Source organism: Arvicola amphibius, chromosome 14, assembly GCF_903992535.2.
Source record: "Arvicola amphibius chromosome 14, mArvAmp1.2, whole genome shotgun sequence".
In the NCBI taxonomy this organism is placed as follows: domain Eukaryota; kingdom Metazoa; phylum Chordata; class Mammalia; order Rodentia; family Cricetidae; genus Arvicola; species Arvicola amphibius.
Window position 1 is genome coordinate 2,826,899 of NC_052060.1, and position 23,613 is coordinate 2,850,511.

General features: G+C 50.2%; 1 protein-coding gene across 2 annotated transcripts in view; it reads right to left on the bottom strand.

Annotated features, from left to right (window-relative positions):
• The window catches only part of Il6r (interleukin 6 receptor), a 49,378-nt gene continuing 25,765 nt past the window's right edge, over nt 1–23,613 (bottom strand). For both annotated transcript variants that reach the window (XM_038310934.2, XM_038310935.2), the window contains exons 2-10: nt 22,769–23,005; nt 21,510–21,633; nt 17,982–18,166; nt 17,484–17,650; nt 16,830–16,965; nt 7,390–7,433; nt 6,385–6,454; nt 5,383–5,482; nt 1–3,350 (exon numbers count right to left, since the gene is read on the bottom strand). In XM_038310934.2, the coding sequence (XP_038166862.1) occupies nt 3,119–3,350; nt 5,383–5,482; nt 6,385–6,454; nt 7,390–7,433; nt 16,830–16,965; nt 17,484–17,650; nt 17,982–18,166; nt 21,510–21,633; nt 22,769–23,005 (1,295 nt within the window). In that variant the 3' untranslated portion in view covers nt 1–3,118. The remainder of the gene's footprint in view (nt 3,351–5,382; nt 5,483–6,384; nt 6,455–7,389; nt 7,434–16,829; nt 16,966–17,483; nt 17,651–17,981; nt 18,167–21,509; nt 21,634–22,768; nt 23,006–23,613) is intronic.

The window sequence follows — 23,613 nt, forward strand, 5'->3', positions numbered from 1 at the left end:
TGCAGTTTGAAAAAAGTATTTATTTCAGTTACAATTTTCACTTTTAAAAAACAGTGGTTCCCCCCCCAAAAAAAATTTGAAAAAACATATTACACTACTTTGCAGAAAGACCTTAGGTATCAACTTGCTGGTAACACGGGTAAAAAAAAAAACTTTAAAAACATTGTCTCGAAACAAAAGCATGTAGCATTGAGGTATTCTGCTTAACGGATATGATCTCTAGCCAAGAAAGTCTCTGTCGTTCCAGCTTGCTCCACAGTCCCAGTCCTTCCCCTGCAAACTAGATCTCCATTGAGGATACGTTCACAAAAATGACAATTTTCCTTAATAAGCATCAAGGTTGCCATAGAAACTCCTGGAACTGGTACCCAACCTTGTGAGGACTAGAGGCTGGAAAGACCTTTGGCACACCCTCCCCAGCACCAGCACTATGACCTGAGCCAGCTGGCCTGCCACTTCCAGCCACAACCTCACCAGAGGCTGCAGCATGGGAAAGGTTCTTGGGGTGACCCTGTAACCCTGAAGATGGGTTTCTCAGCACCTCCACCTGCAGCTGAGTGTGGGAATCCTCTCCAACTAGGTCAGGCATAAAGAGCTGCTAGGGAGAAAAAGGCAGCAAGCCAGGCATCCTTAAACCTGCAGAACACGGCCACAGCTGGGCTACCCTGCTGGGCTCTGCGCCCCACTGGCTCCAGCCCAATTCCAGCCATGAACTTCACACCAGTTTCCTTCTCCCAAGACTCAGTACAGCCAGGTGAGAAACTGCAGAGACCATGCTCAAGGAGAGAAAACACTGGGTCTCCAAACATCTTGGGTGCACAGCCCCTGCTACTCCCTTGAAATATTTTAAAGCTGCTTTACTAATGCCTTAAGAATCAAAGATCAGCTTAGAACTTGAGCTGGTCTGTGTTCTACTCTTCCCACCGTGCAGCGAAGGTCATGTTTAAACCCTGCCTAAAGCCGCCACATCTGCCTGCCGGATCCCTGACTGCAGGTGTCAAGTGACTGTTGACAGGCTATTGACAGGCGGCCTGTGGGCTGCAGAAACTCCAGTGACACAGACTGGAGGCCAGAAGCAGCTGAGGGCCCAAACCTGTGTCTCTGAGCGAAGCTGGGGCTCAGATGAAACAGACTTCATTGACATTAGCTTATTAAAAGTCAAAAGGGAAAAGGGGGGAGGGCTAGCCTTTTATAATAATAGTGAAAGCAATAACAACTTGGGGATTAGAGCTAATTAGCTTTTGGAGATAATGAGTTATTTGGATTTCAATCTTCCACCAGCTTATTCTGCCTGGCTTTGGTAACGGCGTGCTGGCAAAGCCAGGTGAAGAACAGCCTCGCGTGGGCTCAGTCGCCTGCTCCTGCAGATCGCTATTTCTAATACTCCCTTTCGCAGCATCTTTGCTGCTCTTGAGTCCCAGAAACTTAACAAAGGGGGAAAAAACATGAATACCTGCCTGGATTTTGTCAACTTACAAACCCTTTTCTACGACAGCACAGGCCCTGAGACACACAAAGCCTAGAAAAAGAGAATTAACTAGCAGCTTAGGGCAGTGGCACCTGGATCTGTGGAGCAGACAGCACAAGCACAGCCTCCAGGAGCCACCTCCTGACCCCTGGGGGTGGCATTTTCTGAAAAGGTAAGCTACTAGCAAAGTGTTGGGATCTGGTAAATGATTGCAAGGCTCACTTTAATCCCAGCACCCACTCTGCGGTCTCCTGGGTGACCAGTAACATCAGTGAAGGAAGTGACAAGGGGACCAGCGCTTCTGCGGGGACTGTGAAGTGAGGAAGGCCACGGAGGCAGTGAGGTGTAACAGGAAGTGGACACTCTTCTTTCCTAAGCCTGGCACGCGCTCATTCCCTGGAGCCGAGCACAGACTATTTGTACACTTTTTAAGACAGAAACAAGACACAGAACGAAACCGAAGTCTTCTCTGTTACAGGAAACATTTTTCTCGATTTTCACTTGACTTGGCTTTTGTGCTAAACAAAGCTACTGTATCACCTTGCCATCCCCCACCCCGCTAGCATCGCCCCCCCCCCAGGTGGTTCATACACCAACACACAGTGAGTGGTCTCTTCCAGGGTCAAGAGAAACAGGCAACAGTTTTCTTTCCTTGTTTGTTTTGTTTTCCAAGACAAGGTTTCTCTGTGTAGCTCTGGCTGTCCCGGTACTCACTCTGTTAAGGGCTGGCCTTGAACTCAGAAACATCCACCTGCCTCTGCCTCCCGTACGCTGGAATTAAAGGTGTGCTGGAATTAAAGGTGTGCGCCACCACGCGGCTCAGGCAACAGTTTTGTAAAAGCAAACTGAAAATGCATTCTTGCTAGTTAGGTTTTTCTTTTTTCACGAATGTTGTCCTTCCCAGTAGCTCAGGTCCAGTTGAAGCCAGTATGAGCAAGGCTGGAGTAAAGTAGCTATACTCCCTGCCCTAGCAGAGGAACTCACTAACAGCACCCTCCCCTGGGAGAGTAGCGGGGGACATAAAACATGTTTTCAGAGGCTGTGTCCCCTGGACTACAACGGGCACAGTGGAGACCCGTCCTTCCCCTTCCTTCCTGCTTCTCTTCTGAAGTCCTGAGTTCAAATAAGAAAATAAAACTTCTGCAGTCAGCAGTGCCTAGAATTATCATTCGTATCTTCTTACAAGAGATTAATATCATTCTGCTTAAACCATCAGGCCCTGAGAGATTCGTCACAAGCGGGATGCCAGCTGCTTTATCCAGTGGCTTTCCAGGTATTGAGAAGGAGAGTGGGCATGAGTTCCTCCCCAGCCTTAGCGGCCTAGGAAAAGAGAAGGCCAAAGGTGCTTGGATTTCAAGAGTTCAACTAAAAGGTGGGTTGGGGGAGTGAGTCAGAGCTAGGCAATTAGGGCAACCTTTGGCACCCCTACCTGAGGCTATCCTGAGGGTGTGGAGGCTAGGTCCTCACGGTGGCCCGCGTCCCTCACAACCCCTGCCTTCGGAGCATGTGCAGTACACAGTCCTGACCCCTCCGCATCTTCTGCAAGGCTCTTGTGCGAAAGGGAAGCTGCACCCCACCCGCCACTCCCAGCCCAGGTAAGCTGGAGTGGCCGAGCTGATCTGACACCAGCTGCAGGTCCCATCCAGACAACTAGCTGTGGAATAAGCCGTCCCTATGGCTGGTGTCGTAAGGGCTCTGCGGGTCTCTGACACCCGGACAGCTGTGGTGTAAGGTGTTGTCAGGCCTGGAGCTGCTGTGGGACCCTGCTGAGGTGAGGAGAGGAACCAGTATGAAGGCCGGCTTCAGCTGTCCCAAGGAATATGGCGGGGGAGAACTCGTCTTGCTTTCCCGCACAGCCGGTGACTTCCACGTCTTCTTGAGCCTTTATGCAAACACACAAAAACAAACACACAGACGTGAGCTTCCTCTCAGGTCAATGTCAGGGTGAAAAACACCAGCAGCAGCTGTCTGCCCTGGTTGCTGGGTGTGCCCAGGTTCAGCTTACAAAAATGCTGACGATTCAGATCTTATATCATCACCAGAGGTGTCCTAACAAGACCGCATCTCATTCACCCCATTTACAAAGGGAAAGACGCGTGTTCCTCTATGCACTCCAAATGTCCCCTGATGGCCGGTGATCAGCCCTGTGCCAGACACGAGGCCCGCATCTGCTGTTCTCCATCCATTCACACACAAAAAGGAGAATATTCTTTCCGTGGGGAGGGAAACTGGAACTGGGTCCAGCTAAGGCAGGCAGGGGGCAGCTCAGTCACAGCCCGCCATGGATGGCAGAAACAGGCTGTGTGGTCCCTGTACCCTCCCCCGTCCCGTGCAGTCAGGTCTCCATCCACCTCCACCCACCCCATCCCCAGGAGGGAGAAGGCCCCACCGGGCACGTGTTGATTCATCTGACAGGAAAGCCGATGTGGGCAGGAAGGAGATAGACATCGCTCAGATCACAGCTCCTCAGCGTGCTGGCTGGGCCTGAGGCCAGACTCAGCAACCAAGAGAAAGTCAGCTGACGGCCTGAAGAAAGCTGAGCTGCAGATACCGATCCGATCTGCGAAGGTGGGGGCGTGGGGGGGGGGCTCCTTCCCAAGGGGCCTTTGCTAGGTGTGCTAGACCAGGGCCTCCTCTTCTCCCTTTGACCTCCTTCTCTATGGCTGACTCCCCCGACAATCTCATTACATGCCAATTACCCAAGGAAGGGTGGTGAGGGAGGAACGAAAGCCAACACCAAAAACAAGATCTGGGCATTTTCCTGGGCTTTCTGTACCAGCAGACTATTCTTGTTCTTGATATAATAGATGATTGACAGCTGGCTCTGAATCCGCCGTTGGCGCTTGGCCTGTTAGCCAAACGGCATAAACAATCTGCAGACAGCTACATGGATGCAAGGAGAGAGCCCAGCCGGCCACTGAGGGCACTCTCCCTGTGAGAGGACACACCGCTTGCTGCCCCGTGCACTGCAAAGCACTCAGCCCCTCTGGCCCAGGAATTCATGCTCTGAGGAAATACCCTAAAAATGACTGGTGGTTTGAATAAGAACAGCCCCCACAGACTCATATATTCGAATGCTTAGTCACCAGAGAGTAGCACTGTTTGAAAGGATTGAGAGGAGTGGCCTTGTTGGAGAAAGTATGCAGTCCCCAAGTGTTGACACACTCCTCTTTGACCCCAAGGTATAAGGCTGTCCCAACCGGGTCAGACCCTTCTCTTCTGCGCAGTCATTGGATGGTCTGCTCCCTACTTCCCTGGACCAGTGATACAGCTCAGTGCCAGAGCCCTGCCTAGCCTAGGATTTGAACCAACACTAAAAACAAGGAAAGGAAGGAAGAATAAATCCTGGGCTAGCACAGCCTGATGCTTTCGCTGGGTTAGCTGTCAGTCAAGCCGGCTCAGGGCCACTGTGAGGACCTCGGGAGCTAGCGTGTAGAGAGCTTTCTGCCAAAAGTCCTCCTCTTCCTCCCTTCCATGGCCACGTCAGCTCTTCCCTGTCAGGGACTGGCTTCCTCACTAGACAGTACCTAGCCTATCCCCTGCCTTCTGCAGCACCCGACCCAGGGCTCAGAGTAGCTGTATGTGTGTATGTGTGCATGCGTGGTGTGTGTGTGTGTGTGTGTGTGTATGTTTGTGCATGTGTGTATGCGTGTGTATGTGTGTGCATGCGTGCATACGTTCACATGTGTGGTGTGTGCGTCTGCATGTGTGTGTGCGTTCACATGTGTGGTGTGTGCGTCTGCATGCGTGCATGCGTGGTGTGTGGTGTGTGTGTGCATGCATGGTGTATGTGTGTATGTGGGGGTGTGGTGTGTGTTCATTTGTTGAATAAAGAAATGAGTGAGGTTCTGACAACCACAAGAGCAGATGAGAGCTAAGACAGAGTGCAGGACACAGCCCCGGACCCCTCTCACCTCAGGATGATGAAGACACAGAGGAGCAACCCAAACACCAGGCTTCCTCCAGCCACCAGGAATGTGGGCAGCGATATCGAGGAAGAATCTTGCCCTAAGGCTGTGGGGAGTGGGGTAGAGAAAAGGGAAGGAGGGAAGTAAGGAGAGATGGGAGGAGAGAAAATAAAGTCAGTCAGCGAGTACAGAAGCAGATGCTGCTCTGGAAGGCAGCAAAACTGCCAGCTTCTGGAGCCACAGCGCAGACTCCACATGCAGGCCAAGGCCAGGCTCCTAGCATAATAACCACTCACAGGCTGAGACAGGCAGATTCTCAGCCAGCAGCCAACTCTCTGGCCATTTACTCTCAGAGTAACTTTCCTGGTGTCCTTTATCAGGCAGAGGGCACTCGAGAGAAATCGGTCTGAGGACCCTGTGGTGGTAGATCCTCTAGGGCTGGGTGAGCGAGGCGCGAGGACTTCCAACAAGTACCTTGGAGCCATTTCTCCACTGGGGTGCCATCGCTTCTCTATCCCCAACGTGGCATTCAAGCCCCAGACATGCCATGTCTCTTCTCCTGCAGGGCTCTCCTTCTGCCTTCCTGCCCAGAATGTTCTGTCTCCCTTTGCCGCCCAGTCCCTAGAAACCTTCCTGATGAATGAGAACCCACACTCTCATCCTTGGCTGGGCCAGCAGCTCCCTAAGCAGGCTTCCCCCGCAGATCCTCCATTGCAGTCTCTAGCAATGATGTCAATGCTCAGCCAGACTGTAGTTGGCTTACTGACCTGGCCACTCTTTTCATAGGCCTCATTGCTTCTTAGCAGACAAGATCAAACGAGCATATGAAGTAATGAAAGATGAGCTGTGCTGTAGCTCACTGGCAGGGGCTTGCCATGCTCAAGGCCCTGGGTTCAGTCCTAAATGCTGCATCGAGTTACGTAAAACAATGGAAGACTGTTGCTTTGCTCAGTGTCGGAGCGCGCGCTCCTCTGCAGGCCAGAGGAATACCAAGACAGTAGCGCTTACCCGGGAAGCTTGTCGCTTTTACAGGCTGGTTGTACAGATCCTCCTCCTCGTCATAGTCTTCATCAGAGACCTGGGAGACATGAAATGACCATCATCAGCTGTTAACATCCATACACACTTCTACAAAGCCACCACCTGTCTCCTGAGCCTCTCCGAGCCGAGGTCAACCGCCAACCTGTGGCTGCCATTGTTCCTGTGCTCCCTTCCCCTTCCCAGGTGCCCATGGCTCTGCCAAAGGCACAGAGGACGTGGTTGGTAAACAAAGCAGTTGTCCTGGGAAAAGCTCGTCCCAGCATCCCAACTCCACTGCTCGCTAGCTAGCTACATGACGGGCAGATCTCTGAGCTCAGATAGGCTGAAGTTCTGCCTCTGGATCCAGTTTTGAGATTTTACCCACACAGTGGAGGTGGCCAGTTCTCAGCTACTGTCAGTTCCTCAGGACCCGCCTGGAACTCTCTGGCCCAAGAGGCAAGAACTCAGCTGCTTTTTGCCTGTTGAGCCCCACAAGGACAGGCCCCTGAAGACATCCCATCTAGAATGACCTGGGAAGCCAGCATGTGAGGCCCAGACCTCTGCCTCTTTCTCTGTGCTTGGGGGGAAGAGGAACAAAGGCCCCAGCTCAGCACTGAGGGAATTAAAGACCACGCAAGGAGATAGAGTTGGGTGGGAAATTGGATTAGTAAAGGGATTTGTTAAGCAGCTTCAGACGTAATCCTCTTTCCAATACTTCATGATACCAGGCTGCCACAGGGGAGGCCATGGATAAATTGAATCTGGTCTCAGACCAAGCCATCAGCGGTGTCCAAACAGCTCAAGGATGAAACAGTAGCCACCAGAGCCAGGCAGATGGCGCCTTACAGCTTCAAGGGACAGGGAACTGGCCCACGGTCACACTATAGAAGATCCAGCTGGCAGGAAACCAGATTCCAGCCTGGAGCAGTGCAGTCCTTGGCACTCGTGCACGCGGTGGGGGGACGGGCGGGGACGGGTGGGGCACAAGCTCACCTGTGTGGGGTCCTCCAGGATCCCTGTGGGAGTGCTCGGGGGCTCTGCAGGTACAAAGAAGGGCTGTGTTAGGGGTGACTCGTGGACTGGGGAATCCAGTCAGCTCAGCACAGAGCAATACAAAGAGCTCATCTGAACCCTAACACTCAGACCCGAGGAGAAAGAAGTGTCTCAAGTTCAAGGCTAGTACTAGGAAACCCTGTCAAAAAAAAAAGAAAGAAAGAAAGAAAGAAAGAAAGAAAGAAGAAAAGAAAAGAAAAGAAAGAAAGGAAGGAAGAAAGAAAAAAGAAAAGAAAAAAAATAAATAGACTTTTTTTTTTTTTTTTTTTTTTTGGTTGGTTGGTTGGTTTTGAGTTTTTCAAGGCAAGGTTCTCTGTATAGCTTCAGCTGTCCTGGAACTTGCCCTGTAGACCAAGCTAGCCTGAAATTCAGAGATCCGCCTACCTCTGCCTCTCTAGTACTGGGATTAAAGGCGGCGTGCACCACCACCGCTGGGAAACACAATGTTATCTTTAAAAAGCAGAGATGCTGGGAATAAGGAATTCTCCAACACTAGAGGACTAGCTATGTCTATATTGATAGTCATTTAAGAGAGTATTTTATGTTACACTATATAAATGTGTAACAAAGCATTACATGTACCCATAATGTGCCTGATTACTCTGTATCTACTAAAAATAAAAGTTCAGGGTACATGCCTTTAAGCCCAGACCTTTGGAAATAAAAGCCAGACTGATCTACACAGAGCATCCCACGCCAACCAGGACTTAAAAACAAAAACAAAAAACTAAAACTTCAAGCGGGCTGGAGAGGCAGCACAGAGGCTGAGTACCAGCTGCTCCTCCAGGGGACCCGGGTTTGATCCCAGCACCCACATCAGCTCCAACCCGCCTGAAGCTCTGGCTTCTGTGGGTACCGCAGACATGTGGTGGACAGCCACAGGTGCAGGCAGAACACCCACAGACATAAAACAGAAACGAAAAAGTTAAAAATGAGAAGAGGTGGAATAAATCTTTAAAAATAAAACTTCAGAATGTATATTTTAGAAAAACGTTGAAGATATGATGTATTGTGTAGAAGGAAGACATGCTTTGATCCAAAGTTTCTAAAACTCATGTTTATATTATTATATATTACATAGTATAATATACATGCAGGAAGGGCAAGGCCAGAAGGATACATATCACAAGATATAAGCACTATTAACAATAATTCCTTAAGGTCAGCTTTTTGCAATAAAATGCATGAAGGATTATGCCTGGGATAGATGAAGGGCACCCTGATAGAGAGGGGTGGGGACAGAGTGGCAGAGGTCACACTCTCCTGGGAACTGCTTTATACAGAAATTGCTGACCCAAGAGTAAGCCCAAAATCGAAGCTGAGCTGGGACCCAAGGGACCTGGCTCTGACCCTCGGCAGGCAAACGGTGAAATGACTCAAATTTTCTTGTCGTCTCTTCTTTTTCCACCAAGAAGTTAAAAATATCACCAAGTATAAGACATCAGGCATCCCCAACCCAGGAACAGATCAACAAATCACTAAGGGGTGGAGGACAGGGTGAGCCCGGTTCTGCTTGGGAGAGAAATTTCAAAGGCTATGCCGTCTCCAAGGAGAGAAAACCACACAGCAACACTGAAGGTGTTGGAAAAGAACCCACTCACCCGCTTCATCGTATAAAAAGGAAATGGGCCCAGAGAGGGAAAGCAATTTGTCTAAGTTCACACAGCAAGTTAACTCAAAAACGAACCTCAAACTGTGGCAAGGACTCAGTATCTCCTACCTGTGTGCACCTCCCAGCTGAGCCTAAGGCGAGCAGTTCAGCTGGGCAGTGGTGGGGCACACCTATCTCAGCACCCGGGCAGGGTAAGGCAGATCTCTGAGTTCAAGGACAGCCTGGTCTACAAGGCCAGTTACGGGACAGCCTGGACTATACAAAGAAACCCTGTCTGGAAATAAAACAACAACAACAACAACAAAAAGCTAAAGCCAGGAGGGCAGCAGTAAACAGAAAAATAAATCCAACTACTGATGGCCATCCAGCCCAGAGGTCTCCAGATCCAGGCAAGATCAACCTTACATGGAACCTCTCAGGCCCATCCGTCAGAACCCCGGGAATAAGCCTCATCGAATCCCACCAGAGACTGTACATGTGCATGGATGGACTGGCTTTGTGAGACAGGGTCTCTCTGTTGCCCATGGTGGCTTGGAATTTATATTAGATGACAGGCTGACTTCTGACCTTGGATTCCTGTTTTAGCATGCTGGGATTGCAGGTGTGAACCACCACACCATTTCCTCTCGTGTTTGTTGTTGTTTGGTTTTGAAACAAAATCTCACATTTTGGTTAAACTGTCCTGGAACCCACGATATAACTCAGGCCGACCGCAAGCTTGGATTGCTTCTCCCGCTCCGCCTCTGGGATTGCAGAGAAAGACACCAAGCCTGGTGTTTTGTCATTGTTTGGATCTTTGAGACAGGGTCTCATTCTGAAGCCGAGGCTGGCTTGGAACTTAGAGCAATCCTCCTGTTTCAGCCTCTCGGGTGCTTAATTATAGATGTGAGCCATCACACCTGGCTGGGGTATTTAAAGATGGGGGTGGCTGGAGAGATAGCTCAGCAGTTAAGAGCCCTTGTTGTACTTGCTGAGGACCTGGGTTCTGTTCCCAGCACCCACACCGCAGCCCCAAATCAGCTGTAAATCTAGTTCCAGAGAATCCAATATGTTTTTCTGACCTCCCTGGGCACCAGGCACCCATATGGTGCACAAACATACATGCAGGCAAAACACTTATACACATAGCATGGAGTGTGCTGGCAAGACCACTCAGTAAAAGCTCTAGTAATACAAGCCAGAAGACCTGAGTTCCATCTACAGAGCTGGGGAGGTGGGGGAATAAATTCCCGGAAGTTGTCCTCTGACCTCTACATGTGTGCCGTGGCAAACATGCCTACTCTCACATACACATCCTATGCTGGAGGGAAAAACATTTTTTTTAAAAAAATTTAAAGATGGGGAAACTGAGGCAAAAAAAGGAAAATAACTTTCTCAAAGTTCGTAGAAAGTGGCAAAGCTGTAATTTTTGTATATGTTCCTGTGTGTGTGTGTGTGTGTGTGTGTGTGTGTGTGTGTGTGTGTGTGAAGGCCAGAAAACATCAAGCATCCTGTTCTCTCACCTCCTACTCCCTCCCTTCCCTGCTCTGCCACTGTCTGCTTCCCTGGAGACAGCGTCCCTCACTGAAACCAGAGCTAGGCTGACAGCCAGCAGCCCCAACCGTCCCCTTGTCTCTCCCAGCAAGCATCCCCTCAGCTCCCAAAGAGGCATTTAAACCAAGGCTGTTTGGCTCCAATAATGAACATTTTTAAAGGTTTTAAATGCCCACTTTGGATCTCGTGATGTAACTCAGATTGGCCCTCAGCACTGCTTTGGGTGGCTCTGGCTAGGGACACTCCTGTAATCCTACTGGGGAGGTTGGGGGCCTGAGAAGAGAGGAAGATGCCAGGCGGTGGTGGCGCACGCCTTTAATCCCAGTACTCTGGAGGCAGAGGCAGGTGGATCTCTGTGAATGAATTTGAGGCCAGCCTGGTCTACAAGAGCTAGTTCCAGGACAGGCTTCAAAGCTGCAGAGAAACCCTGTCTCAAAAAACAAACAACAGAAGTGAAAAAGATGTCTTGGAGTCCTGGGAAAAGCCAGCACACAGCCGGCCCTTACTGCCACTTCCTACGTCACTGGAGCCTCCAGGGGCTGGGAGGCAGGTGCTGGGTTTGGGTCTGTCCCTTGCTAGTACAACTTTGGGGAAGTACCTAGCTCAGCCAGCCCGTTAGCTTATTTTGTCACTTAGGAGTACTGACACCTGCCTAAGAAACCCAAACCCAGCACCTGCCTCCCAGCGCCTGGAGGCTCCAGCGCCTGGAGGCTCCAGCGCCTGGAGGCTCCAGCGCCTGGGAAGTGGCAGTAAGGGCCGGCTGTGCGCTGGCTTTCCCCAGGACTCCAAGACATCTTCCTCTCTTCTTCTGCTGCCAACCTCCCCAGTGCTAGGATTACAGGAGCGTCCCCAGCCAGTGCCCTGTCCCCCCAAGCAGTGCTGGGCCAATCTGAGTTACATCTCGAGATCCAAAGTGGGCGTTTAAAACCTTTACAAATGGGGGCGGTGTGATTTAGACTCCCCTTCTCCATTTTCCTTGGTCAATTTTTGTTTCCTGATACAGGGAAACTGAGGCAGTGGGCTCATAGCCTAAGAAGTGCCCGCCCCACGTGTCCTGAAGTGCAAGCCTCTGGCCCGTGTGGTTCCCCTCTTGGGGACTGTGACAGGGAGCACCTAAGGCTTCAGCGCAGCTCAAACGTCAAGGAGCCTTTGCACCGCTGGTGGGCCTCACTTCCCACTCCAGCCTCTGTCTCATCTTACAAAACCAGTTGCCAATTTCCAACCTAACCCCTCTGGCCTGAGAAGCATCCGAGCCCCTCCGCTGTACCCCAGTGCAGGATGGCAGAGGCTTCTCTCTTAGACATACTGCCAGGTCAGAGTGGCTCCCCATTCCCGCCTTGGACAGGAGCTCAGTCTCTGGCTTGAGTGAGGAGGCATGGGCTCTGTACAAGCTCACGGGGTCACTTGTGCTGGAGCCCAAAGCTGGGAAGTCCAAGACCCAGAGCTGGCCAGGTGCTCTCCACCCCCGACATCACTGGACACCAATTCCACCAGGGATTCAAGGCTGAGAGTAAACAGGTGAGGAACCCACAAACCCTCCCAGGCAGCAAACAGCCCGTGAGTGGGAGCAGCCCAAACGGATGCAGGTTTTCTAGGAACCCCAGGAGAGTTCAGAGAGCAGAGTGTACAGGGCGGCTTCCTGCGGTTACTCCCAAGGGCGGAGTGAGGTCAACCAGGCCAATGCTGGTCTCACATAAGAAAGGCCTTTCTGCCTGAACAACATTTTTCTAAAAGCGATAATAGTGGAGTGTGATGGTTCGTGCTTGTAGTCTCCGTCTCAACAAAATAAATCAGAAATGGCAATGACTAGAGAAAAATGGACACTACGTATACTAGGTACCTGTAGCCCTAAGCCCTAGCTACTAGAGAGGCTGAGACAAAAAGACAGAGGCCAGACTAGGAAATGCACGCGCGCGCGCATGCACACACGCGCACATGCACACACACACGAGAAAGAGGGGAGAGAGAGAGAGAGAGAGAGAGAGAGAGAGAGAGAGAGAGAGAGAGAGAGAGAGAGAGAGAGATTTACATAGGCAGAACACTAGTGTCAATAAGCTAAAGGGAAAATGGAAGGTTTTTAATCCCAGCACATTGGAGGCAGAGGTAGGTGGATCTCTATGAGTTTGAGGCCAGCCTGGTCTACATCATACATTCTAAGTCAGAAAGAATTATACCCTATCTCAAAAAGAATGGGGGAACCATTGTGAACTCTCAAGTAACCTAAAGTGGAGCAGCCACTATAGAAAGCAGTGTGACATTCCTTAAATGCTGCAAACAGAGTCACCGTGGACACAGTGGGGAATCCCACATCTGGGCACATACACAGAACTAAACTCCAGCAGTCAACAGACTGTTCACAGCAGATAACTCACACACCACGGGTCCACTGTCAAATTCAGAGAAACAAGACACTCCCCAGTCTCTACCAGGAAGGAAAGGCTGACCCACGGCTTTTGAGTGAGATAAGTCAAGGCATGGTGCTGAGTGAGATAAGCCATACACAAAAGGTTTCCTACAACCCCACTAACTTGAAGTGTTTAAAATAGTCAAATTCGGAAACAGAAAGTAGAATTCACATTGCTAGCAGCTAGGGAAGAGGGAGGGGAGTGGAAAGAGACCGTTTAGGGGTGTAGGGTCTGGAGGTGGGTGGTAGAGACTGGTGGGCAGCCTTATGAATGTACTTAATGCCACTGAACAACGGGCAAGATCAGGGCTGGCCTTCCAAGCCTGAGGACCTGAGTTCAATCCCCCAGAACCCATGTTAGAGAAAACCAAAACAAGCCAGGCAGTGGTGGTGCACACATTTAATCCCAGCACCCAGGAAGCAGAGGCAGGCAGATCTCTGTGAGTTCAAGGCCAGCTTGGTCAACAAGAGCTAGTTCCAGGACAGGCTCCAAAGCTACAGAGAAACCCTGTCTCATAAAACCAAAAAAAAAAAAAAAAAAGGACAAAAACAAAACAGGTGTAGGGTGTGCCTTGGGGGTAAGGGGATGGGGGCAGGAACATCCCAGGGGCTCTCTGCTCTGCCAGAATAACCCACTCAGCAAGCACGGGGGCCAACGAGAAAACTTATAGCAAAAAATGAGGGGGCGCAGTACATGAGGAAAAACACAGCAGGTTGACCTGTGGCCTACACAGACACACACACACACACGAGTTATAACAACAAGGGGTGGGGGCGTGAGCCTGCAATCCCAGTACTCGGAGCTAGAGTTCAGGACAGCCTGGAACAAACGAGGCCCTACCTCAAAAATCTCCTGCAAGAGCTTTCAAAGTAAATTTTATGTCATGAACCTTGTGCCACAATCAAGAAAAATCTGCGGACTTTTGTTGTAGCTGTTTTGAAACAGGATCTCACTGTGTAGATCAGGCTGGCCTTGAACTCACAGAGTGCCCCTGCCTCCACCACACCTAGCCAAAAAAAAAATTTTTTTTTTGAAGAAGCTGTTTGTGGACTGAGCCCAGGAATGTAAATCAGTGGTAAATCAAAGCTCTGGGCCTCCTAGCACAGCAAAGAAAACAACAGGGGTTAAGGTTCTTAAAAATCAGGTGTGCCTGTGTTCACGTGCATGTGTATGTGTGTGTATGTGCATGCATGTGTGCGTGGGTGTATGTGTGTGCATGTGCATGTATGTATATGTGCCTGTGTGCGCGTGTGTGTATGTGTGCGCATGTGCGTGTGCGTGTGTGTGTGTGTGTGTGTGTGTGTGTCCATGCTGTGCAGAAGCCAGAAGAGGGCGCTGGTGTTACAGGTTGGCTGTTAGTCACCAGATGTGGGTGTTGGAAGTAAACTGGAATTCTCTAGAAAAGCACTTTTATCCACTGAATAACCTCACTAGTCCTCAAACAGGAAGTCTTTTTTTTTTCTCCCAGACGGATTCTCTGTGTAGCCCTGGCTGTCATGGAACTCACTCTGTAGACTAGGCTGGCTTGGAACTCACAGAGATTCACCTGCCTCCACCTCCCAAGTACTGGGATTAAAGGTATGCATCAACACACACTGCCCAAACAGGAATTCTTGTATTTTTGGTTGAGAGCTTAGCCTTTAACGCTTGAGCCATCTCTCCAGCCTGAAAACAACAATTCTTAGAGCTGCTTATGACTATCTAAAGCTGATGACTGGGGCAGGGAGTGTAGCATAATCTTTAGTGTCCTTGTCTAACATGCACGAGGCCCTATGTGTGGTGAGATACACTTGTGATCCCAGCACTTCAGACATAGAAACAAGAAGTTCAACATCACCCTGAGCTACAAAGTGAGTTCAAGATTAACCTGGAAAGTTGTTGAGACAGAAGGCAAAACGACTATTGGCCTGTATGGGGATGCCTTTGCACAGTGCCATAAGCTACACCCCTCACAAAGTGACTAAGACGACATTGTGCCCACGTTCACAAAAGAGATGTGTCAGGGCTGGTGAAGGTACACACCCTTAATCCCAGCACTCTGGATCTCTGTGAGTTAGAGGCCAGCCTGGTCTACAGAGTGAGTTCAGGACAGGCTCCAAAGCTACAGAGAGAAACCCTGTCTAGAAAAACAAAACAAAACCCAAATCAAACAAACAAAAAAGGTGGGGTGAGGGTAGGGAGTATTGTTGACCATGGTAGGAGGGTGGGAGCTGTGGTTGGGAAATTGCTAATCAGTGGCACTGAAGATAAGGGTTTTCTGGCTAAAACGTAAGCATGACTAGTTTGGTTCAAGTATGCTACCGGACTGGGGAGATGTAACCCCAAAGTGAACCCAGACCCATTCTAGAGCAAATGCTGAGGACAACGAGATGCCCTGCTGCAAGGGATGGTGAGCCACGCATCTCTGGGAAGTGTCATCATAGAAGTAGTGTGATCTCTCTCTCTCTCTCTCTCTCTATCTCTCTCTGGTTATAGTAATGGCTTTTGAGGTATGGCATTAATAAGGACATTAGCAGACATAGAAGCACTCTAACTAGCACTGGTTCAGGAAAGCGGGTACCAGCTGACGGGCAGAATCATGAGTCCTTTTGAACTCTTTCCCACGGGCACGTACTAATTGATAAAAATCTCAGGAGATGGGAGTGGTGGCACTTGCCTGTAACCTCTCAAACTGGGAGGCCTAGTCTGACTTTGAGCCCCGTTTGGGTTACCTATTGAGTCCTGAAGCAAAGCAAACTGCTGATACTGACTGTCTCCCTCGCGTCTTCCTGGAGTTTACGCCATTAGGGCTGGCTAGGAAGCACAGCTGACACTCACCTGCCGCGGGCTAGTCTTAATACAGTGCGGTACACACGGCTGAGGCTCTGCCTCTGACTTAACTTCTTCAAATTATTACAGTTGTTTTTCAAGACAGGGCCTCACTATGCAGCCCTGGCTGTCCTGGAACTCAACTCTGTAGACCAGGCTGGCCTCAGAGATCCACTTGCCTCTACATCCAAGTATTGGGATTAAAGGCATGCACCAACACGCCTGACTTGGAATCATAATATTACTGGGAGGTGGGAACTAATTGGAGAAAGCAATTCTGGGTACCCCCTTGAAGGGGACATCCTGTCCTAGTTGGTTTCTCCTGCTTCCGTGCCCAGAGATCCGCAGCTCGGGTCTGTCACACCTTCTCTGCCATTGTGTTCTGTCCCACCTCAGACCCAAAGCAATGGAACCAGCCAACGGGCCCCTGTCCTCTGAAACCCTGAATCAAAAGAATTCTTTTTCCCTTAAGCTGATTTGTTCAGACTTTTGGCATAGCAGGGAGCGGGGACTCACAAACTTGCTTTGGGAGCTTTCAATAATTCTCCCAAAGCATTATCACCTTGTCATTTCCTAAAGATAAAGAGCATCACGCCTATAATTCTTTGGAGAGCCTCCCATCCTTCTCCCCTCACCCCCCTCCCTGCTGCCTTCAACTGAGGCGCACCTACTAGGAAGGAGGGAGCGCAAGGAGAAAAGGGCCAACAACACAGGAGTGCAGCTAGACCCTGACCCTCCAGGCCTGAGAGCAGCTGCATTAGCGACTTGCAGACAAGCTGGCAGACTTGGGACAGGGACACACCGAGTGACCCAGTGCTTGGGAGATGGAGGCCAGAGAATCAGAAATTCAGGGTTTTCTTGACCATATTGTAAGTTCTAGGACTGCCATGACCAAATGAAGCACTCTCTCAACGAAATGAAATGAAGGGGTGGGGAGGCTGATTCAGCACGGCTAGCCATATTAAACTCGCAACTGCGCGATGAGACGCGCACCAAGCTCCCTCCCCCACAGCCCCAGGTACCTATCCAAGGAGTGCCGGTGACCTCTGCGGACCACTCGCTCCACTGGCCAGTCTCAAGGTCCTCCTTCCCACGGAGCTGCACCGCGTGCTTCACTCCTCGCAAGGCATCATGGATGATGCACTGGTGCTGGGCCACCTGGAGCAGAGGACAGACACACGGTGAGTCCCAGCGGCCCTGGTGGGGGCAGCGCTACAGGGAGAGAGCACCCTTGACCGCCCTATGCTCTACTTGGCAGACAGGCTCACACCACCCGGGAAGCTCAGGGACATGGAACTGTCCTCAGCCACAGGCTGAAGTCACTGTGGGTTCCAGAGCCCTACAAGCTGCAGCCTTGCTTTACATAGAGCCCAGCACAGTCCTCATGAGTAGACAGGTCAGGAGTCTGGCCTGGCATTATGAGCCTCATTTTATAAGGACACGGCTCACCCAAGACTATGAAGAAGAGAAAGGTACGAAGTTAGACCCAGAACCCATTTCTTTTCTAGTGTCCTACTTCCCCAGGGATCTAGGGGGCATTTTTCTGTTTATAAATAGTTTTGCTCTGGGCACTTTAGTAATTACAGCACTTAGGAGGTTAAGGTGGGAGCATCGTCATGAGTTCAAGGCTACTACTACTGGGTAAAACTCGTCTCCAAAAGAAGAGAATGAATTACCAGCCACACTGTGAACGTCTTTGACCACACAGGTCGGTATCGAAGCTCAAACTTCAACATGTAGTAGCGTGAGTCCCAGGACTCAGGGTCTTGCCAGCTGACTTTGAGCCAGCGAGGCCTTCCAGGTATGGCGGACACCTTAAGATTCACAGGGGGGTCAGGCCGCACTGTGGAGTGGGAACAGGGCTTCTAAGCAGCAGCAAGCATGGTACAGAAGAAACCCTCAAAGGTTCTGCAGACACACCACCCCCAGGCATACGGCATACACCACTCCCCGGAAATGTTTAAATTGTATTTATTTAGTGAAAATGGAACCTAGATGCTTGCACCTAGTAAGGCAAGAACTCATTCAATGGATCACTCCTATGTTCATCTTGAGAAGACCCCATCCGTTTGTCAGCAATACCCTTAAAAACCCAGTTCCCGAGCCCCTCTGCACACCTCCCCTACCTCTCCCAGAGGTAGACAGAAGCAGCTGCGGGGTTGGGACTTGCTTACCAATTTTTAAACTATGAAATGCCACGTTGCTGCTGGACTTGCTTCCGACACTGTTTGAAACGCACAGTGACACCACGTGGTAATTTTTGTCACCCTCTAGGATTTCCACCTGGCAGGAGAAGCTTCTGGACTTCTGAGAATACTGGCAGGGCAACTGGAAGCCACTGTTCGGGTTGGTGGTGTTGCTGGTGATACAACAGAAGGGGCACAAACATTCTAGCAAGTTCTGTTCTTTCTCAAGAGAAATAAGTCTGGCCTGAAAGCTTGGGAACTGATGGTTAGCTTCCGGGCTTCAACTCAGCTGACATCTGCTCCTATTGGTTTTTCAACCCAAGTGTTTGTTTTTCTCCCAGGAAAATGAGAATTGCTGATGGCACCAATACCCTTCTCATCTGATAAGGTCAAACCAGAGCCCAGCCAATGCAGGAGGGGTGAGGGGAAGGACTCTCTAGAGCGTGCTCTGTCCCCCCCCCCCCCTTCCCCCTCCCCCCCTCCCTCCCTCCCTCCCTCCCTCCCTCCCTCCCTCTGTCTCTCTCCCTAGTGAGTGTTCAGGACCTCTGAATTACTTCCTGGGTCTTGTCCTCCACACTATAAAGGAAACAGAATCTAAAAAATAAAAAAATTAAAAAAAGTCCTTCCCTGTCCCAGGGCTCAAAAAGATCTGCCCTCAGGTCAAGCAGCAGGCTTTAGATGTGTTCTCAGGTTACCAAACCTCACAAAACAGAAGGGAGAAGACAGAATAAGAAAGAATTCTGAAGATTGAAGAAGGTCAAGGAAGGTCTGAGACCCTCCTGCCTGACCTTCCAACTGAGGCACCCCTCCCCCCACTTCCTCTTTCCCTGCCACCAGAAAGCAAGTAACCAACTCAGACTCAGGTGTACCTTGTGACCACCCTTGCTGGTCACCACATTGGTTCTGTAATATGGCAGTTCTTCCACGTGTGTTGGGGTTTTCCCAGGCCCTTCACTGAGAAACCTGAGACCTGAGAGTACCAGACCCTGCCAAGGCACACCAAGGCTTCTGATGTCCAGCTGTAGAGCCACCCTCCCAGGTGACTCTGCTCTGGTGCCTGCTCCTGATCACTGCCTGCTCCCCATCACTGCCTGCTCCCCATCACTGCCTGCTCCCGACCACTGCCTGCTCCCCATCACTACCTGCTCCCCATCACTGCCTGCTCCTTCTGCTCTTGTTTGCGCCAGGCTTGGTGATCACAAACACTGACAAATAGGTGACTAAGTGCTCTGTGCAATAGCACAGGTAGCTTGGGTGGGTCAGCAAGGGATTACATAAGGTTACTCAGAATGACACAACGTAAAACATGTATTTGTTTTCTTCTGGAATTTCCACTTAATGTTCTGGGGTCGTAGTTGACCGATGGCAACTGAACCCACAGAAAGGACCAATAAATAGAGGACCATACTCTGAGCACTCAAATTTTATCACAAATATCTGGATTTAACAGACTCAGCTCGGGTAGGGATAACACTTCTACCTCCCTGGCTGAAGCCAGTCCAGGTCCCAACTTCACGCCCGGATGGGTAGCGCCCACCTCCCACCCATGACCACTCCCTGTTTTCTGCCTTTATAAGGTTCCCAGGGTCAAGGCTTCCATTACAGTCTTCCATCCCACACCCTACCACCCCCACCCCCCGGGGCCATTTGCACTTTCTTTAGGGAAATGCCCCAAACCTTTGGATCTTGATGGAAATTGGGCAGCCCTTCCTGAGATTGGGTTCTCTTCCTGACCAACTAGAACCACTTCCTAGCTAGACAACCTTAAGCAAATGAACCCGCACCACTGACCCCAGCACCCATTTCCCGTAACAGTTGGGTTGGCTAAACTGAATGAAGGCCATGTCTGGCAGAGGGCTAAGTTCCATCATTCCAGAGGAATTCTTTCATTTATTTATTTTTTTAAATTCTGGAGTGAGGATCAAAGACAAGGCCTTACACAGGTCATGTGACAGGTTTGGAATAACTTTCTACTGCTAAAACATTGGTCCTGGGGCTGGAGAGATGGTTCAGTGGTTAAAGGCACTTGTTGCTCTTGCAGAGGAACCTGGATTCAACTCCTAGCATCCACATGGTGGCTCACATCCATCCATAACCCCAGTTCCACGGTGAAGAGTCCAAGAATAAGAAAATAAAAATGTAGACTCCAAAAATAAGAATGTAGAAATAAAAAATATATAAAGTTATAAGTCTAGGAGAATGAGAGCAGGCTGTCAGCAGCTTTCTCAGCAGATCAAGGATCAGTCATTCACAGTGAGCTATTTTCTCGGATGCCTGGAACCCTCCATCAGCCTAGGTCATTCCATTTTACAACTGGTTGTTCTATTTACAAGGCCAGAGCTTCACCCTGCAAATTGAGGGTAGTGTCCTGGCCATCCTTGATAAACGACAGATGTGAACTGAGTTAACCTTTTAGGCACTGTCTCTGCTATGGGAAACTGGCACCACCAAAGGGGAGGCTTGGGGCTTCAGTATACACTGCCTGGAGGTTCCAGGAGAGACAGTGGACAAGGTAGAAACACGGATTTGACTGATGAGCTCTGATAATGGAGGTTGTAAAGTATGGCAGTCTGTATCTGAGTTTTACCTTGAGATAGTGTGAAGAACTTTCTGCTATCTTCTAAGTTCTCAGCTTAGGAACCAATTATTCTGGTTTATCAGCCTTCTAGTATTACTGGCAGTCCCTTTATGACTAATTGCTAAAGACATCTTTTTTGCAATTAGTTTTTTTGCAATTAGTGACTTTCACTGTAATCTACTCTAAAACATATTTTATGCCGGGCGGTGGTGGCGCACGCCTTTAATCCCAGCACTCGGGAGGCAGAGGCAGGCGGATCTCTGTGAGTTCGAGACCAGCCTGGTCTACAAGAACTAGTTCCAGGACAGGCTCCAAAGCCACAGAGAAACCCTGTCTCGAAAAACCAAAAAAAAATAAAAAAATAAAAAAAAAATAAAACATATTTTATGATAGCTGCCTAGTTACCCACTGGCATTAGAACTCACTCCCCTCCTTAGGGTCTCTGTTGACTGGCCCACGGGTCAGGGCAAGAACATAAAAATTCCTTTATTCAGAGCTAATGCTTGGTGCCCCTACTATAAAAGGTGGGTTTAGAAACCGGCCTTTGGCCACAGCCTAACAAACACCATCTCTGGCTGTGGTCTCAGCTAGCTGATAAGCTTCTGTGCCTGCGGTGTTTTTTATTTTTCATTTTTATGTTTGCTTCTGGTTTTCCTAGGATCTGGTTTCTGAAATAAAGTTTGCTTCTGGTTTATTAGACTTGGTGGTGTTCTCATCTTTGCACAACCCCCCCGCCCGGACCCAACACACGGGATTTGATAGGCATGCGTGTCGTACAAATACATGCATGGAGGCAAAACATTCATACGCACAAAGTAAAATAAACCTAAAAAGAAAAAAGTGGTCCCTGTCCAGTCAATCCGTCGGTTCCTTGCGGCCCCCCAACCTGTGCCCCCAGCTCTGGGCCCTGTGAACACTCAGCCCCACCCATCACTTACATTTTTTTCACGAACAGCACAGCCTTGGTCGTAGGAGAAGGGGGGCTGCTTGGGAACCACTCACAAGTTGCACTTACAAGGGGGTTCTTCCGGGAGCAGGAGAGCTTAGGCTCCTCAGGAGGAACTGAAAGAGAGTTCAGCAGGATGAAGGGGGTGCAGCGCTTCCTGGGCACATCTGATACGTACATCACTCCTCCCGCCTGAGGGGCTACTCGTTCACCCTGGAGCCACAGACAGGGACACACTGGCCAGCAGATCCCCAGCGAGGGAAGAAAGGCACCGTCACCTTTGGGGCTTCTGTCTAAAGCAGTGGTTCTCAAACTATGGGTCACGACCCCTCTGCCAATCCTCCATCTCCAAAAATATTTACATTACGATTCATAACAGTAACAAAGCTACAGTTAAGAAGTAGCAATGGAACAACGTTATGGTTGGGGGTTCGCGCAGCATGAGGAGCTGCGTTAAAGGGTCTCGGCACTAGGAAGGTTGGGAGCACTGCTCTGTGTTAAAGGGTCTCGGCATTAGGAAGGTTGGGAGCACTGCTCTGTGATAAGGGGTCTCGGCATTAGGAAGGTTGGGAGCACTGCTCTGTGTTAAAGGGTCTCGGCACTAGGAAGGTTGGGAGCACTGCTCTGTGATAAGGGGTCTCGGCATTAGGAAGGTTGGGAGCACTGTTCCAGAGGGTCGAGAAGATGACACAGAACTTTTACCTTTGGCCTCACACAGACTCAGTCCCTTCAGTTTCCTCACCTGAAGTTATCTAATTTTGACATGACATGAACAGGGACACTGGAAGGACTACATGAGATGCAAGGGAGGATGTGGCTGAGGGTAGGGGCCTGCACAGAGGGCATGGATCCTACAGGCTTCACTGGAGGCCAGGGAGTCCCTACCCCGATACCTTGGGGTATGCCGTCTGAGGCCTTCATGTGTGGCTGGGCAGAATCTCCACACTCACGCTCAATCCTGTCAACACTCCACACAAACACGATGATGCTCACTTTATTTTGCCAGAGGCATCTGAGGGAGGCAGCAGGAGGTGAGCCCGGATGCCTGGCTGCGAGTCCAGCACTAATAAATCTGCCAGCCAGCGTCCACCACCAGCCACATCGTCAAATCACAGGCAGAGCAATGGCCTCTTTCCCAGAGCAACTAACTTAAAGGATAAATCGGGGAACCTCTCTGGAGTGCAGGGGCATGTTTAAGGACATTGGAGCTGCCCTGGAGCCAATTCCAAGGTCACTGAGGGCAAAACTCACCATCTACCAGCAAGGGCACAGTCCCAACCAGGTGATCATCCAGGAAGCATGAGTAGTTGCCCGTATCGTTGAGCTGCACTGCCCTCAGAAGCAGTGAGTTCCCTGCGGTAGTCCACCGTCTGTGCTGTGAGCCAGAGTGCACCCACTGAATGGTGGCATTGCCTTCTGCTTCCTTCCCAGGGCAGATCAGGGTGACGGTGGCCCCGGGAAGGCTAATCACCGTATCGTTTGCCACCTCTGGAAAAGAAAATACACAGAATGAGCCACAGCAACCAGAAAATGGGACGTCGCTTGTGATTTGGAGAGATGTCAAAGGCCTCCCTTGGTCCAGCCTACATCACATCTGCCTGGCTTCTCAGACCACCCAGCTGTCTGCTAGAGTGTACCTTCTCAAGCCATGACCCAGCAACCCAGCTCCCTTGATTAGAAAACCCTTCATGGAGACAGCTGTGGTGGCACACCTTTAATCCCAGCACTTGGAAGTCAGAGGCAGGTGGATCTCTGTGAGATTGAGGCTGAGGTCTCAAATTGGTCTACATAGCAAGTTCTGAGTCAGTCAGAGCTACTGTTGAAAGAGAAAACCAACAAACAAGAGCATGACCCTGGCCACAGAATGAAGATCCAGATACTCCGTAGGGCCTAGGGCGCCTTCCACCTATTCCCGGCCTCTGGGCCTCCTTTTGCCACCATCAGGGAAGGTCCAGAGTGTCGCTCTCTCTGCTGTGCTCTGCCTGGGTCCTAATACTCCCCTTCCTTGTCCCAAGCTATCCCCACAGCAGAATATCATGTGTATTTCAGGTCTCAGCCTCACACCCTTCCCTAAGCGCTCTTCCCTAGTCCTAGCT